Genomic DNA, 18,491 nt, shown 5'->3' with positions numbered 1-18,491 from the left:
AGGGCAGACATGAAGGTCATTTACTGAAAGAGAATATTAAAAATGAGTTCATTTCTGTTTAGGGTAAGTATTGTATGTTCATCGAGGGAGCATTAAAGGAGACCTAATGTGCAATTATCACTTTTATAAGGGGTTTAAACACAGTTGTGTGGACACAGTCTGTGAATATAACCAGCTTCTAAATTGTAAACATCCATTAGTTAAATTTTTTATAATCACACTTGATAAAAACAATCTGCAAAAATACTTTTATTGACATTCTGTATTTGTATGTGTCATCGAAAAGGGAAACCCTCACCCATTAGTGACTATCTCTCCCTCATTAGCATAGAACTTTAGTTTCTGACAGAGGCATTTGTAGCTCCACCCTATTTTGAAAATTTTTTTACATTTAAAGTGACAGTCGAGAAGAAGGCACAATTAGGATCAAAGCCTAAAAGGGTCAGTTTAAAGAGTTATAAAATATTATTTGTGGGGTATTTTGAGCTGACATTTCACGTACACACACACTACTTATTTTATATTGATCTAAAACAGGGATGACCAACCCTGTTCCTGGAGATCGACCTTCCTGCAGATTTCAGTTGCAACCCATATCAAACACACCTGCCTGTAATTATCAAGTGCTGTTCAGGTCCTAATTAATTGGTTCAGGTGTGTTTGATCAGGGTTGGAGCTGAACTTTGCAGGAAGGTTGATCTCCAGGCTTATGACAGTATCAAATTTTATGTTGCGAGTATTTGCTGAAGCTTTTATTGGTATACAATATCACAATATTGAGCTAAGATGTAAAACAAGTTGCTTTAACAGGTATTTAGTAAATTTTTGTTACTATAGTGGTCTCTTCCTATAACGTGGTTCACTTTTCATGGCCTTGCAGTTTCACAGATTTTTTTGGAGCAATTTGACATGCGATTTTTCTACAGCGCATTGTGTTCTGCATCCTGATTGGCTCATTGTTAATCAATCTCCTCTGTGCTGTGTCTCCTGTACAGTACAGAATGTGTTCAGCTTGACAAATTTACATAAATCTTCAATCGCCAGCAGTGTGATTCTGAAGAGCTGTACTGTATGTTTGCAAGTTGTCTACCAACAATGTCGACGAAAATTTCTGCACTGTCTAAGGCACCTGCTGTAGCACCCAAAAGGCAAAGGAAGATGCTAACCATCACACAAAAAGTTGACCTTCAGGACATGCTAAAGCAAGGTCAAAGTTACGTGGCTGTAGGGCACAATTACGCAATATATAAATGAAGATCAAATGTTTTTGATCTTTGGTTTCATTCTATAATACTGGACTATGAAGGTTTGAACTTTGAGAGTGTTAATGAGAGTGAAAATGCTAATGCCTGTCTGAGAAAAGTGTATAAAGTGTGTAGAGAGGGGTTTTACAGCCTTAAAACATCTATAATAACTGAAAAATATAAAGCTGACTACTTCATGGAATTCGCCTATTTTGGGTTATATTTAGAACATAACTTCCGCGAATAACGAGGGAGCACTGTACATTAAAATCAGCAATGAGAAAAGGCTAGATTTGTTAGTTACCATGTTCATATTAGTTAATATTTAATACAATTCAGTTGTATGTTTTTAAACTTAACTTGATTGCGATTTGAAATCAGATTCAAACTATTTCAATGCATTATTAGGCATTAACTAAGAAATTAACATCATCAAGTACTAGTTAAAGTTTTTGTCATTTTCACTATGGGTTTATTTAAAAGAAATATACACAATTTTCAATTAATATTTCAGCACAGTAGTAGTAAACTATTATCATGTAATAATCCTTGAGTTTCAATTCTAATTAAAATAATTAAATTCTTGAAAAAGAAAACGGCAGTGGCATAGTATTTTATTACAGGGATAGTTTCCACAGGGCAGCACAGTAGCTCAGTGGTTAGCACTGTCACCTCACAGCAAGGTCACAGGTTCGAGCTCTGGCTGGGCAGTTGACATTTCTGTGTGGAGTTTGCATGTTCTCCCCGTGATAAGCTAAATTAGCTGTAATGTGTGAGTGTATGGGTGTTTCCCAGTACTGGGTTGCGGCTGGAAGGGAATCCGCTGCGTAAAACATATGCTTAAATAGCTGGCGGTTCATTCCACTGTGGTGACCCTGATAAATATAAGGACTAAGCCAAAGGAAAATTAATGAATGAATAGTTTTCTGTTGAAAATGGAAGAGGTATTTTGAAAAATGCTGTAAATGTGTAAACGTTGACTTTCATAGTATTTGTTTATCCTACTATGTCTATCCTACTGTCAATGGTTACAGATTTTCAACTGTTTTCATAATGGTTCGAAACCACTTGAGGGGCAGTAAATAGTGAGTAAATTTTCATTTTTGGGAGAACTATCCCTTTATATTTTATAGGGAAAAAATGTAAACTACTATTCAAACAACTTGTAAAAAATAACCAAAAAGAGCACAATTCATCATATTTGTGATATATTTAAATTAAACTGTTTATATATCAAAAACAGAAACATCAATAGACCCTCATGTTGGAGCCTCCTACATCCAAAGTGGATTTTGTTTTACCACAAAAATGTTTTAAAAGTCACCATTTTTACATTGATTTACTCGTAGTATTCCAGCAAATATTAGATTCAAACTTTGACAATAATTTTTTCAGGTTTTGTGACCTATAAAGTGAGGATAACAAAACATTGTTTAGAGTTTAAGTACTTAGGACAAATATTTTAAAGAAGCATGTTTGAACAGTACCTTGTGCATGATTCAGGCTGTGGCACAGGCTGGTGAATTTCTCTCCTTGTGTCGTAGTCTCTCTCTTGTGGCGGCAGGGCTACAGGCTTAAAAGCTCGACGTGTAAAAGCAGGACTGGAGGGAGCGACAGAGTACTCCTGACCGCAGCAGTGAAGACTCTCGGACATGTCTCTTGGAGGAAGACTGTAAGAGCGCTGACGGCTCATTTCAGTGACACTAGGGGGTCGTGATGTGCACGTCTGTGGTCGAGGTGGAGAAGCAGATGGAGAAGAGTAGTGTGGAGTGGACGAGAACAGGCTGTGATGGGACGTCCGTCTCTTGTGGAACTGATCCCATTTTGGTGGTGGTGGACGAGGAGGCGGAGGCCCTTTTTTCTTTTTTACCTCCCCGACACTTACTGCATTCTCATCCAGGTCGCTAAGAGTGGACGAGCGCATTCTGCTGACGCCAGAGCTGGAGCTGTGATTTTGAAATTGTTGCGTCTCCACACACAGGTTGTTCTCTGACATGGCACGATTTCTAAGAGGGGTAAAAAGATGCTCCTCATTGCGCCCACTTGTGATGCTGTTGCCTCCTGTACGCACGAAGCTGGGAACATTAGCACCATCTACTGTCTTGGAGTCTCTCCTGCACCTTGGGTAGTCCCTTTGGGGAAAGAAATGTTATGGAACACTTCTATTAAATTAAAATAAAGTTTTTTAGATGTTAGTATCAGTATTGTTCGTTTTAAGGATATCTATAAGCAAGTACGCACCAAAATAGTGACAAAATTCGAGATTAAAAGATATAAAACTGATATAAACAAAGCTTGTAGCTTGTCACTTCCGCTTAAATGAATCAACGATGTTATTCACGTCACCTCATATTTTAGTCTCTCATCAAATCGTGACCAATCAAATGCTCTCTAGTATCTGACATGCCCCGCCCCCTTCAAGACGCTTCTCATTTGATGGGCTTGAGCTCAACAACTCTCACTGGCATAGCGGCGAAAAAATAAAATGCGATTGGCTGTTTTTTAAAAAAGGGGAGGAGCTACACTATGTCCCACCCTCCATGTTTTAGTTAAGATTACAAATAAAACACAAAATTTAAAGTGCACATTTCAAAGCACTTCACAGACATTTAAAAGGAAATTTGTGCAAAAAGTTCATGCATTTGCATTTTTAAATCTTATAACAGGAATAATTTGCCACAAATTGAAAATTACTTCATTAATGTACTCACCCTCAAGCCGTCCTTGGTGTATACATGATTTTTTTCTTTCAGACGAACACAGTTGGAGTAGTTTTAAATTTATCCTGACTCTTCCATGCTCCATAATGATACTGGCTAGTGGTCTTTTTTTGAAGTTTAGAAATGTATTTTTATTATAAATGCACATTGCTTCATAAGACATGAATGGGTGTGGGTTAGTTTTACGATGGATTTAAGCGCTTTTGGAAGCTTTGAAAAAAGGGCTGCTACCCAACACCCTTTTACACTAATACGTTTTAGTTTTAAAACGCATAAGTTTTGCTACGGTTGCACCATCAGTCCACACTACGCCGGAGTTTTTGAGCGCCGAAAATGGAGCGTTTTGAAAACGCTGGAGAGGCCGTTTTCATTCTAAAACACTGCTGCTCCATGTGAGTGTGGATGGGGGAAAACAGAGACATCTGAAAACGGAGGCGGGACTGCAGATATTTGCCTGTCTGATTGGGGCTTTTCCCTCAATATTAAGTAGCCTACACAAAGCTCAGTCCTGCATCCTCCCCTTGTAAGTTCAGACTTTGCAAGTTTGATATGGAAAACAAACTCTGGGTAACACGCTGGGTAAATCTTCAAAGGGAACAGTGTACTTTATAACCCCATTGACATCACCCTGGCTACGTTGTTTCACATTCTTACAATATAATGAAAACATGAGGAACTGCCTATTTTCATTTTGAAATTAACAACTTAACAAACACCAAAAATGTTGTGGCATCGTGTAGCTACATATTTATATGACGGTCATCTTCACTGTATGCATATTTATAACAAAACAGAGCCTATAACATTACTGCCTCCTTTCATTTTCATTGAAAACACGAAACATACCCTCTCTTTCGCTGAATATCAGTTTTAATAATCAATAATGGCCATTATAAAAGTATAACGTACAATTAGCTTATACATTATAAGACATAAATGCAAGCAATCAGTCAATATACAGAATGTACGTGATTACATAAATATATGAACTTATCTTTGTGCTCGGCCAAAACACATTACCTGAGAACAAGTAATAGATTCAACAGACCAAAGTCAGGGAATATGTCGCAAGCTATAGACAACAAGATGAATTAATGATCACGTTTAACAAATATAGTGAGATTAGATCCAGCGGTAGATCCTTGATGAACAGTTCGACGAGCACAGCTCTCATCTGCGTAGATATGCTGCAGCGCATGCCAGAGTGTGTGTGTGTGGTCATGTGATGCGCGTTTTCAGCTGTGTGGGGTAGATGGAGAGCTGTTTAGAAACGCTGGGTGAAACGCTAGTGTGGATTGTTTTCAATCTAAAATGCTGTTTTAAAACTAAAACCTACTAGCGTAAACGGGGCCTTATACAGCATGGAACAGTCAATATAGAATTTAAAACTACACCTAATGTGTTTGTATTAAAGAAAACATTTAAAGAAGTCTTTTAAACTGAGGATGGCTTGAGGAAGAGTAAATTATGGGGTCATTTTCACTTCTGGTATAGTCTGGTAAACTTTTCCTTTAATAAAAAAGACACCTCCTATGTTTCTATAAAAGTCTCAGACAAATTTTTGCGGAGAAAATCTTAGATTTATGGGAACTGCTTTTCCATTCAATGACACAAAATGAATATTGATATAATGTTGAAGATAATGCTGGCAGAACTATACTCTGTACTGTAAAATCAATGTGTCATACAAATAAAGGGATTTATTCAGAGTAGAATCTTACACAGTCAGTTTTACATTGTCTATAGTCTCTGATATAATCAAATTATTATTGTGTCATTTAAATTTAATCTGTCAACATGATGTCAGTGAACCGCAAACCTTGTGCAATCATCTAAACATCAATATGATCAGAAGCTTTCTTTTGTGTTGTTGCATATATATTTGTTACTTCTTATGGTAACATATTGTAAATCTTATGCAAGTCCACATTAGTCTTACGTAAAAATTGAAATCTTACCTCTCTGTTAAACTGAAGTTTCTGTTGATTTTTCTTGTTTTTTCCTGTTCCCGAACATACTGGGCCTGTAAAACATATTTGGCATATTTTAAACAACAAAATAACAAAAAAAAAAACCTAGCTTGAATATATTTATTAATGTTTCAATTTCATACACATATGAATGCAATTAAATGCAATTTTGTTAAAACCCTCATTTTCATTGTGTGGATTTTTTCATGATCCACCATGATATATTGCTTTATATCTTAGTATCAGTAGATAAATTATTATTTTCAATTTAATCTTAATCGACCCAATAAGAAAATTAACTGGAGTATTTCTGCTAGTTTAAGAGCCACATCAGAAGCGTGCCATGAGGGTTTTGACAGGAGCCTTCCACATGACTTCACACGTCGCACACAATATAATTTCCTCTGAACCAATTAACTTTAGGTGATACTATTAAAGAGTTTAAATGCTGATAAAATGTTAATATTAATGACTATGTTTGTCACGTCTTAATCCAATTTTTGTTTAGTTTGATTATGACTTTAGTTGGATTAAGGTAATCAAACGTCGCTGTTTACATGGTAGACTCTTAATCAGAGTATTGTCTTAATCATATTCAAATTGGATTATTGGTGTCCTTGTTAACGTACTCATTGGCACATTAGTTGTAAGATTTTGTCCTTAAGTAACCATAAAAACACAGGTAAAATTCCAAATAATGTTGTGATTTTTAAGAACATGGACAGCAAAATATTTGATATTTGCCAAATAATTAATATTATTCATAAACGTTGTTCTAAAAACAGAAAGAGAAAAGATCCAACAGTTCCTTGTCAGCAAAGTGAATGGCATCCCTGATTCTTATCCAGAGGCTTGACTAAAAAAAACAAGGAAATTCCCTCTTGAATTGACCTGAATTTACCCTTGAGGATCAATAAAGGATGTCTGTATAAACAGAATGAAGGTCTAAGAATGGCTCAGAGATCAGATAGATCATTAATTCATGTTTTAAGATGACGCTCTCAAAACACCCAAAAACCAAAAGATACGAATTAAAAGTAGTGACTGTTGAGATAGCATACATATTCAATCTTCCTGTTGTATTAGAGCCAATTTATGACTTTTATACAGCTCTGGCCAACATTTAGGCCTTTTGGGACCTCTGAAGAAGCCCAGTTTCAGCATGTCCTGCATGAAAACTAGTATTAAATAAGTCTGAACTGAAGACTGAAAACAACCGTCTCATTCCCATCTACATGGCACTAAACCAAAAAACCACTAAAATAACAGCTCAAGAAGAGAATAAACAGTTTCATCCCCATTCAATTCCAGCAGCGCACATACTGAATTATGCACAACGAAGATACATAATATATCGGAGATAACAAAGACACTAAACCAAAATATCCATGATGAAGTTAATTGAAAATCAAAACCTTTTCAAAAGTGGCTTCATGAAATGTTTCTGAGGATTCGTCTTCAAATCCTAAAGGCCTAGAACTGCAATAAAGTCAATTACACCCGCTTTCACTCCTTATTCCATCTGCATTTTCATTCAAGCTATTCATTAGAAGCTCTTCTACAGGCTATTCATATGAATTTATGAGGTTGTTATTTGACAGTGAACTGCCGGAGGAAAGCTTTACTCTCTCTTGCATGAATAATTTAAAAACAATGTTTGAATTTACAATTGTGATGGAAAATCTAAAAGCATCATTAACCAAAGACATACAGATGCCTGATGTTATCTAAACTCTTGGTAAACATGAAGGTACGGCAAATGCCTAATAGAAAAAACTACCACTAACTAAAATGTAAATGTCTGTTGAATGTTTGTTAAGTGGTGCTAAAAACATGTGACACAGCAAAGTATTCAAAGGAAGGTCAATCAAGGCTTGTGTTGACCGATTTTGTTTTTCTGAACCAAACATTTTTTTCAGTTGTTTTCAATAAGAAAACTGCTTTTTTAGAATGGCTGAAGTCTGAAAAGGTGCTCAGTTTCTGTTGAAATGTTCTGCCATTTTTCAGCTCTGTAAAATATTTTGCTGCGCCCTTTAGAAACTAAATACACATTTAATGTTTTTATTGTCCCTAATGACATCTATAGGATTTTTATACATCAATTTGCCAGCCTGGCTAGCATAGCGTTCATGTAAATATGTATCATTCCTTCCTATGGTATAATCAGTTGTTTTTAAGTTCATTCATTCATTTTCTTTCCAGCTTAGTCCCTTTATTAATCCAGTTCACCTGTACTGCATGTCTTTGGACTGTGGCGGAAACCGGAGCACCCGGAGGAAACCCACGTGAATGCAGTGAGAACATGCAAACTCCACACAGAAATGCCAACTGACCCAGCCGAGGCTTGAACCAGCAGCCTTCTTGCTGTGAGGCAACAGCACTACCTATTGTTCCACTGCATCACCCTGTTTTTAACTTATTACCTTTAAATATTCTTTGAATAAACGACTTAATGTCAAGCTATGATCTTTTCCACAATGTTGTCTGTAGCTCTAAATTGCATGAGTTCTTTATATTTATTGGTTTGTGACTGGCTGTCAGTGTTTTATCATTTATTAGTGGAAATAAAATAGTTCTGAAGGTGATCCCAATGATATAGGCCCAATCCCAATTCTACCCCTTAGCCTTTCCCATGAAGGGGTTGGGGTGTCCCAATTCTCTTTAGCTTAGAGTTAAGGGCCATCCCCTTAACTCTAAGCTAAAGAGAATTGGGACACCCCAATAGATAGCCCTTGAAATGGAAATTTTTCAGGACCACACTCAAAACCAAGGGGTACAAAAATTTCCCAGAAAACACCAGCTACAACAACAGCATGGTTGCACACGGAAGTAGGAAGATGCAAAAATTTGTATTTTTTTGTCATTATTACAAAATTTTTACAACAAACAAGCATGTTTTAATATATTCACAACCGCGTTCGTGTTTTACCGTCATGCTTTTTTAAAAATAATGCTAAAATAAAAAAACGTAAAATTTCGCCATCTACAGGGCTTAATTTGTGCCGGAACCAGCCTTATCTGGCACCTTATTTTACCGATATCTCTCCTCACACGCACCACCCCCCTTCCCTGCCCGCTCTTCACTTTCTTTCACGACTCTTCAACCCTCTTCAATTTCGTCTGTGACACCTATTTCTTAGGGGTAAATTTTAAAGCCGTTCCCCTTCACACTCTGTTTCAAGGGCCAAGGGGAAGGGGTAGGGGTAAAAATATAGAATTGGGATTGGGCCATAATTTCTCTAACTCTCCATCATTATAGCTGTGGTCTGAACTCTGCTGTTGTTTTTTCATTAAGAATGACTTTGAGAAGGACGTCTTTATAGTTATCTTTATAGTTATTGTGCTTGGTGTGAAAGGGGCTAGACATTCTGGCACTTCAAAATTAAAGACACTTTTTTTCTTGGCTTAGAGCCTAGATCAGAAAAACTTCACAATTTCTGTTTTGGACAATGGACAATGCTAAAACCTCAGTCTTACCTCATCTGGGGTGTAGTTCCTGGGCTTGTAGGGTGGATTTACTTGGTAGCCATCAAACCGGTTGTGCTGGGTGGTCACTGGGTGGAACGCTGAGCAAGGTTTTTGGATGTTGGTGGTAGTGCTGTTATAGAAAGGTTCAGACAACTGCAGAGAGGAAGGAATCTGAGGACTAGGCGGCTGCTTCCGATAGACGTCATGAGATAAAGTGTGAGGAACTGTGTCACTGCTTGTATTGTGTTCAGAGCGAACAGTTTCTCTCACAGACTCCCATTCTTGTTCTCTCTGTAGCAGCCTCTGCCTTTCCTCCCAATCCTTTAGCCTTTGTTGCTCATTTTCCCTCTCTTTCCTTAACCTCTCCTTTTCTCTTTCTTGTTCTCTAAGCTTCTCTTGGTCCTTAAGTCTCTCCTGCTCTCTTTCCTTCTCCCGCTCTCTCTCGATCAGCCTCTGCCTCATTTCCTCTTGGTCTTGTTGGTTACTCATTAACTGTCTCCCATTGTCCAGTGAGTTGATGTAGGGCACATCTTGATATGAGAATCTCCTCCGGCCCAAGTGAGCAGCAATCTCATGAGGTTCAGGTGATGATGGATGGTTCATTCTGCCCGGCTTGTCTAGTCTCTGACTCCGACTTGTCAGGTTTGATAAATTTGTTACAGACTGGCTCAACTTTCTGCTAGTCTCCTCAAAAAACCTTCTGCGATCTGCAAAGGGAAGGATGTCACAGTCATCCGATCGACCTAAACGACCACTGGACGAACTCGTCCTCCCTCTTGTTGATCCCATTTTTCCAGACCACATCTGCCCGATAGTCTCATTTCTCTTAATTTCAGATGTTTCATTTTCTAGTTCAAGTTTGCGTTCTGGTGTCCAACGCCACCGACGTGGTTTGCCTGCAGGTGCTACCTCCTCCACCACATGTACACACACTTGTCTGACATGTTGAGGGATTTGAGTTTGAGTCTGAGACGTCTGGAAGCACACAACCCTGGCACTGGAATATTCTTCAGTTTGTGTGGCATCAAAAACTTTCGGAGGTGCCGGTTTAGATATTTGAACAGGTACAGCATTGGTGGGAGGTTTTGGTAAGATTTGGGGTTTGTGCTGATGGTATTCTGGAGGAGCTACAGCCTCAGTGTTGAAATCTCCAACCTCTTCTTCCACTGTCTCCTCCCCGCAAGGGTTTCTACTCTTCTGCAACTGTGCTTTCTTCCTCTGGATCTCATTTCTGAGGTTCGTGGCAAAACGTTCACTTCTGCGACGAGACTTGGAGCAACGAAACTGACGTTTCTGTGGCTGCTTTGAGCCAAGGCCATCATCCAGCCTTACTTCTCCTCCATTGTTCTCACTGCTCTGAGAGAATCCATTTCCCATGGGACTCCCAGACAAACTGATAGGATGCCCCCATGGATTCTGTCCATCAACAGATTCCTCCTCTAGTCTGGGGTCTTCGACTTCCGAAGTTGCGACCGAACCAGGTGTGGAGCATCTGCTCATTCCCCACTTGCCCTGCTCAGTATTTTGACTAGAATCACTCAGATAAAGAGGAGACTGCGACCATTGGCAAGTTGGAGATGCACAATGATCACTTTTGTCAGCAGAAACATCCATCATACACAACTGAGCAGCTAGAAGTTTCTCAGGCGCACTATGTCGGTTCACTGCTGACTGGAGATCATGTTCAGGTCGGAGATTGGTATCAAAGTTCTCATCCCTATTCCTTTGTGAAAAGGTACTCAGAGGAGGTGAAGATGCTACTGCCACAGATTTTGAATAATCCTCCAAGTGTTCTTTTTCATGGTCAGTTGCTTTGCCATCTCCACCTAAGTCTGAGTTCAAGGTATAATAAGGTTGAATGCTGCACCCTTTACGCTCTGGCTCACTGTCTTGTATTCCATTCAAATAAACTCTGCCAGTCAAAACATCCGGGATTTGAGATTGATCTTCAACCATGCAACTGCTTACATTTGGAATGCCTACAGGAGCAGACACACAGCGTTTATCTGTTGCTTGGCTTCTAGTAGCTCTAAAACTCTCCCTCCTCATGGGTGGCTGTGGCGGTGCACAGTTTTCCTCCTCACAACTGTAGGACGATGGTCGGACTTTGACCTCGGATCTGCCAGACAGTACCTTGGAGTGTTCTTGTTCTTCCTGCTGGCTTCCATGGCCAGTGGGGGCGGAGTGTTGACCTCTGTCTGGATACCTGCAGGAAGAACCCAAACCCTGAAGAAGACTGTCCATGGAGTTGGTCTCCTCAGGTTTGACAGAAACTGTGTAATCAGATGTGTTCGAGCTGGCTGAGAACGAGCTGTAAGCAGAGTCACGTTTGTTGTTGAAGATGACAGGATCAATGGGAGAGAGCTGACTGTCATAGTATCCCTGGTTAGGAGGATTCTCCAGACTCTCCATACTCCCTATTGAGCTGCTGCGGTCTGTGCTGTAGTGCCTGGAGATATGGCCCCACTGCATGGACAGCTCACTGCACAACAAAACATAGTGAAGCAAGTCAGATGATGTGACAGTGCGCCTAGGAATTTCAAATATTGGTTAAAAAAGTAATTATTTACATTATTTCAACTATAAAGTTAACAGTACTGTTTTTAAATCTGCATTAGTAAAATTCCTGTGTAAACATTAAGGAAGACTCGGCTCAGTTATTGATGTCCCACATTCCACACTTCTCATGCAAAAATGCATTGCCTTAGTACTTCTGTGCACAGTTAAAGTTATATATTAAAAATAAAAACAACTAAGAGATCCAAAAAACAAAATATAACCACTATAAGCCTCATTTCCATCAGCTTAAATAATAATAATAATGAAAAAACACTCAGAAATAATATTTAAATCAATCAATAATTTAAAATAGTCTGCATGTGCTAAGAATTTGTGATCGATTTTTTATTAAGTAGACCGAATCTGTTACAGGTGTTGTGATTAGGCTTCACCCCAAAACAAACATTAAAGCAGAAGTTGAAGTTAAAGATTAGTCACTTTTGTCAATGCTGTTTTGCATTAAAGACTTTGTTTGTGTGTGTTTTGGTCACTTTACTGGTGATCTGTAAAGAATGTCTGAGTCATAAGTCTGAAAATAGTGGTGGCATCCGGTGAGACACATGTTGACATAAGATGTGAGATCACCAGCTTCCTCTCTGATTGTTTTCTTTGTGAAATCTGTTGGAAGCAAAATTCCCAACTCAACAATGAGGATCTATCTCTCTCCCTTTCTAGCGCACACACCGATCTGTTAAAGCTATTAGAATTGTAATAAAACTGTGTAAAATGTCAAAAAGGAATGAATGAGCCATGTTTACTGTATAATGGCTATTCAACCAACCTATTGTCACCTCCGGAGTGCCACGGTACACTGAGAGGTGTGAAGTGAAGCTGCATAGCCGGGGGGCCATCGGATGGATCACCAGTGCCCGTAGTGCAAGGTGCCTCTGTCAGCTTTGCCAGGTGCCAAGAGTGAGGGCGGATCACTGGCACACTGCGCCTGAAAGAGAAGGCAGACGTTAGCCAATATGAAGAAAAAAAGACAAGAATAGTCTGAATCGTCGATGTTAGATGTATAACACCACCCTAATGTTCCCAAGTACCAATTACAGACAAAAAGAAACCAAAATCTGAAAACCACAGCTTTCAAGAGTGAGGAAAAGGCCCTTTGCTCCCAAAGCAGTGTCAGTCTTGACAAACACAAACAGGAATCAAGGGAAATCTGATTTGAGTTTGCCATCTGGAACTCTTTCATATCTGCCGTCCACTGGATTACTGAAATGGCTGATTGAAGTTCATTTTAAGACATCTACAGCTTAAAAAAACACCAATTAATTTATAAGATAGCAGCAGTAATGGAACAAGGCCCAGATTCCAGGTACAACCCATCATTTCTATTGACAGGAGCGCAGTGTTCACAAACATTCCAGATGGCAATAAAGATCCCGAGGGGACAATGGTTTTAAAGGACTTATTATTCACATAAAAATCATTTTGGCGTTTACACTAGAGGCCTGAAAACAATAGAAATGTGAGAAATATCCAATAAGGAATAAGGGTATTTTGTTATACCACAGAAGACAGAGTTTGGGATCTCTTAGACTTAGACATTTACTGAATATAAAATTTCAGCAGCCATTACTTGAATTACTTGTAAAGATGATTAGATAGAGTTTAAAAACAGTATTTACTTGAAATAAAAATTTAATAAAAAAAACTCTGTTTTAATTAGTTTAATGCATCTTTGCTGGAAAGTTTTTTTTTTCTTTTTTCAAAAATCTATCTTACCCCAAACTTTTAAGCTGCGGTGCTCGCTTGGGGTTATTGTAAGACAGAGGATGAATATTTGCGGTAATATAACATATAAACAGACTATAAACATAAAATAAAGCCAAAAATAAACATTTAAAAACCACAAACAATGAATGTGATTAAAATTTCATTTTAATAAATATCTGGAAATTCAAGATTTCACAAGGTTGCTCATTATTATTTACACTGTCATCCTCACTAAACACTGTCACTCCGTTACCTAAAACATCAAACACAAAACCAAAGCAAAGCTTACGGCAAAACACAATAACTTACTCAAAATTGAGTCAGGGTCGATGAGACAATCTTTTATCCCAAGACATCATTTTCCCTAAACTAAACTCATATAATTACTAAAACAAAAACAAGCAAACTCTCAATCCATATTTCCAATCTCGGTGTTGGTGTATTTTTTAAACTTGTCTTAACATTTTACCACTGTTCCAATAAGACACTCCAGTAAAACAGAAACCCAGTAAACCAGGCTAAAGTTAGAGCTGGTTTGACCTGCACTTCATGTTATCCGCAAAATTTGAACATCTTGAGATACTCACAACACTTGACACAACTCCAGATGTTCTCAGTGTTAGATAAATATACAGAGATGAATCCAATCCAACATTCAGCTTGAGGTTCAAGGTGAAGTTCAGGTCTCAACCATGAGAAGATGCCCGGAGTCAAAGGACAACCCTTGAGGTCTGTGTCCGCTGTCAGTGGTCAGTCTTTATCAGGACCCTAACGGTGTCTCTAACGGATGAGTGAAGGTTGGCGGTCATTTAGCTATAATGAGGCAGCCCGAGGCTCTGACCAGATTCTTAGTCCAGGAAAAAATTAACAGACTAACACTCCCCCAACTTCCCCTCTCAAACAGCAGCCCTCTCTCTCTCTCTTAATATTTCAAGTCACAACTGAAGACCAAACATTCAGTCCACTTAACGGCACATTCTGACACACACACACACACACACACACTCAACCTCCCACTCACTCTCTAATGACATTAGGGGGAGAGGAAGCGGTGCTCAGACGGAGAGGAAACTATGTTTGGGGGAGATAAAGCGGCAAGCCACTGCTAAAATAATACCTAGCATTCTCTCCTATTATTGTTTGAATGGGGGAAAAATGTGAGGTCCGCTTCCTGTCTCCCTGGGAGAGCAGTCAATTTCGGCCAGCAGTGGTGAGAGAGTGAGGGGGGGTGGAGAGAGAGGGAGAGAGAGGGAGAGAGAGAGAGAGAGAGAGAGAGAGAGAGAGAGAGAGAGAGAGAGAGAGAGAGAGAGAGAGAGAGAGAGAGAGAGAGAAGAGGAGGATATACTGTTTGGGGGAAAGGAAACAAATTGGTGGAATAAGATGAAATGATTGAAATGGTGCATTGTTGCCGGGGCATGAGGCCAGGTACGTGTATTCTTGCTCTTTTCAATAGTGCAGAAAGCAAAACAATGTAAAGAACATTTGAGAGGCAACAGTGCGTGCTTTGTTATTTCAGCAACTGTCTCAAAGAGAGAGAACGAGAAAGAGAGATTATAAAATGAAGTTTAACTCATATCAGCTGTGCTTAATAAACAGCTTTTGCTGCTCTAATCAGATGGGCTGATGAAAGTCTGAATAGGGTCAGGCTGATTAACAGCTACAACACTGACAATACAAGAAAAAAACCAATGGACAGAAGAACAAATACACAACCCGACAAAAGTATTGTCACCTATCCAAGTTTTAGGAACAACAAATAATAACTTCTAGTTGATCATTTGGTATCAGAAGTGGCTTATATGAAAGGCAAAGGCCTCTAGATTATGCTTATTTAACCAAACTAAAATATGATCATGCCTTGATTTTTAATTATTTAATTAGGACAGTAAGGTCTGACTATGCTTAGTCAAAAGTCTTGTCACGGAACAGAAATAATGTACAGTATAGAATATAAAGTCGTGGTGCAGTGGAGAAAAAAAAATATTGTGTATGACTCCCATGAGCTTGGAGGACTGCATTCATACATCTCTGCAATGACTCAAATAACTTATTAATAAAGTCATCTGGAATGGCAAAGAAATTGTTCTTGCAGGACTCCCAGAGTTTATCAAGATTCTTTGGATTCATCTTCAATGCCTCCTCCTTCATTTTACTCCAGACATGCTCAATAATGTTTATGTCTGGTGACTGGGCTGGCCAATCCTGGAGCACCTTGACCTTCAATGCTTTCAGGAACTTTGATGTGAAGTATGAGAAGGAGCGCTATCCTACTAAAGAATGTGCTCTCTCCTGTGGTTTTTAATGTAATGGGCAGCACAAATATCTTGATACCTCAAGCTGTTGATGTTGGCAACCACCCTGCAGATCTCTCGCATGGCCCTTGAAATGTAACCCCAAGCCATGATTTTTCCTTCACCAAACTTGACCGATTTCTGTCAGAATCTTGGGTCCATGCGGGATCCAGTAGGTCTTCTGTAGTATTTGTGATGATTGTGATGCAGTTCAACAGATGATTCTTCTGAAAGATCTACCTTCTGCCACTTTTCCAAAGGATCAACTAGAGGTCAAGTTATTATTTGTTGCTCTTATAATGGGGTCGATAAAAAGACTTTTGTCAGGTAGTTTACTAATGGCACACAACCTCCAATAAATAGTTTAATCTGTTAAAACCATAACCCAGGGTTATTGTTCCAAAGGGACAGTTCTTCCAAATGTTTTGTTAATATATTAGCCAATATACTTGATTCAAAGCCTGGAAAATGTTTTGTGTCTGGTTTACACCTTGTATTAGGATGTAACTTCTTCAATTCAATTACAACTGGAAGATGCTAAATACAGGTGTAAACAGGGTCAATGCTTTCGATTATTTCCAAATGCAGTCCAAAATATTCAGTCAGACTGCTCTCATAGTATACACAGTTGTGGTTGAATGCATTCAAACAGCACTAAAGACTGCCTCCTCTCCACCTATTGACCTCATTCTTAAACATTACGGGACGTGTTGTTGAAGTGTGCTAGCCAGACAGGATTTAAACTGGCATCTCTTAACTTTTTCAAATCGTAAGATTGATTTGAGAGGAAAAAAAATAAAAAGCACAAAGTTTTCTTATCAGTCCTGATTCTACTTTCACAAAGCCACAGTGTTTGGAATAGGTGTCCACTTTAAGAGCAAAAAACGAAAGCTGATACTCTTAGTAGTGTTTTCCACTGTAGTTTTCCACATTCTTATGTAAATTGCGAGACCTTATTTGACAATAATAGATTGAATGATCAGAAATAGCCCAATATACAGTACACATACCCTCCTCTCAAAGAAATCAGGAATGTGGAGACGAGAGAAAAATGAAAATACAGTTGAAATCAGAATTATTAGCCCCCCTTTGACTTTTTTAAAAATATTTCCCAAATGATGTTTAACAGAGCAAGGACATTTTCACAGTATTTCTGATAATATTTTTTCTTCTGGAGAAAGTCTAATTTGTTTTATTTCGGCTAGAATAAAAGCAGTTTTAAATTTTTTGAAAAACATTTTAAAGTCAATATTATTAGCCCCTTTAAGCTATATATTTTCTCAATAGTCTACAGAACAAACCACTGTTATACAATAACTTGCCTAATTACCCTAACCTGCCTAGTTAACCTAATTTACCTAGTTAAGCCTAGTTAAATATCACTTTAAGGTGTATAAAAGTGTCTTGAAAAATATCTAGTCAAATATTATTTACTGTCATCATGGCAAAGATAAAATAAATTAGTTATTAGTAATGAGTTATTAAAACTATTATGTTCAGAAATGTGTTGAAGAAATCTCTCTGTTAAACAGAAATTGGGAGAAAAACAAACACTAATAATTCAGAGGGTTTAATAATTCTGACTTCAACTGTAGCAGATGTAAACACTATTGCCTCTCCTTTGTCTACTCGTGATTCAATTGACTGTCCAAACGCAGCTGAAGGTTGTTAGTTAGTTAGTTAGTGTAATTAGTTAACCCTAATTAAACACACCTGATCAAACTAATTGAGTTCTTCAGGCTTGTTTAAAACCTACAGGTAAAGCCGTGGTCACACTGCAATTTTCTCCCCATTGAATCCTAGTCATACGTGTGCAAAAGCGACAGACCCAAAAACGCAAGCTCGTGCGACAAGTTTCACAGTTCGTTGCACTACAAAGTTCAAGCTTGGTAAACTCTGACCTGCGAAGTCGCACCTCTTGACTGCATAAGACCAATCAAAAATTAAAACATGACCTCTATTTTAAAAAAATGGACCAATCGCTCACTTTTTTAGACGTCTAATCATCTTGTTTAATCCAGACCCTTTTCACAGCGCCGTACGACAGAATTTTGCATGCTCAAACACTGGTGTGACCGCGGCATTAGTGTGTTGAATCAGGGCTGGAACTAAACTGTGCAGGGCTGCGGCCCCCCAGAAACGGAGTTCACGCACTCACCCCCCGAGCCACCCCTCCCTCAAGCCAAAATTAAAATACATGCGCAAACATCATTCACATACTACTTGCTGCAATTAAAGTGTGTTTTATTAATTACAATAAAACATAAATATACAGCTTACCTGATTCAGTGTGATGGCTGAGCCTTTTTCTGTGAGGACAACATGCTAATCTGTGGTCGGATTCCTGACACGACTAACCGTAAATCATCTTCCACTGTCAATAAGCGTGAGCCATAGCATACTTGCTTTTGATGCATGTACATACAGAAAATGCTGCTTCGCAAAGCCAAGTTTGCAGAGCCCTGATGGTGTGGTTGAGTCGAACATTAAGTATGTTTACATGGGCAACAATAATTTAAT

At 38.6% G+C, this 18,491-nt stretch overlaps 1 protein-coding gene across 2 annotated transcripts in view; it reads right to left on the bottom strand.

Annotated features, from left to right (window-relative positions):
- The window catches only part of shroom4 (shroom family member 4), an 89,744-nt gene that overhangs the window by 9,250 nt on the left and 62,003 nt on the right, over positions 1-18,491 (bottom strand). The window contains exons 1-5 of one of the 2 annotated variants that reach the window (XM_056461323.1): positions 14,268-14,543; positions 12,743-12,901; positions 9,412-11,884; positions 5,923-5,987; positions 2,732-3,376 (exon numbers count right to left, since the gene is read on the bottom strand). In XM_056461323.1, coding sequence (XP_056317298.1) covers positions 2,732-3,376; positions 5,923-5,987; positions 9,412-11,884; positions 12,743-12,798 — 3,239 coding nt within the window. In that variant the 5' untranslated portion in view covers positions 12,799-12,901; positions 14,268-14,543. Of the gene's footprint in view, positions 1-2,731; positions 3,377-5,922; positions 5,988-9,411; positions 11,885-12,742; positions 12,902-14,267; positions 14,544-18,491 lie in introns of those variants that run through there. The other variant, XM_056461322.1, reaches the window with a different exon arrangement.

This window comes from Danio aesculapii, chromosome 7 (assembly GCF_903798145.1).
Source record: "Danio aesculapii chromosome 7, fDanAes4.1, whole genome shotgun sequence".
NCBI classification, from domain to species: Eukaryota; Metazoa; Chordata; class Actinopteri; order Cypriniformes; family Danionidae; genus Danio; species Danio aesculapii.
The sequence above is the reverse complement of the archived record's forward strand: the minus strand, read 5'-3'. Positions and strand labels throughout refer to the sequence as shown.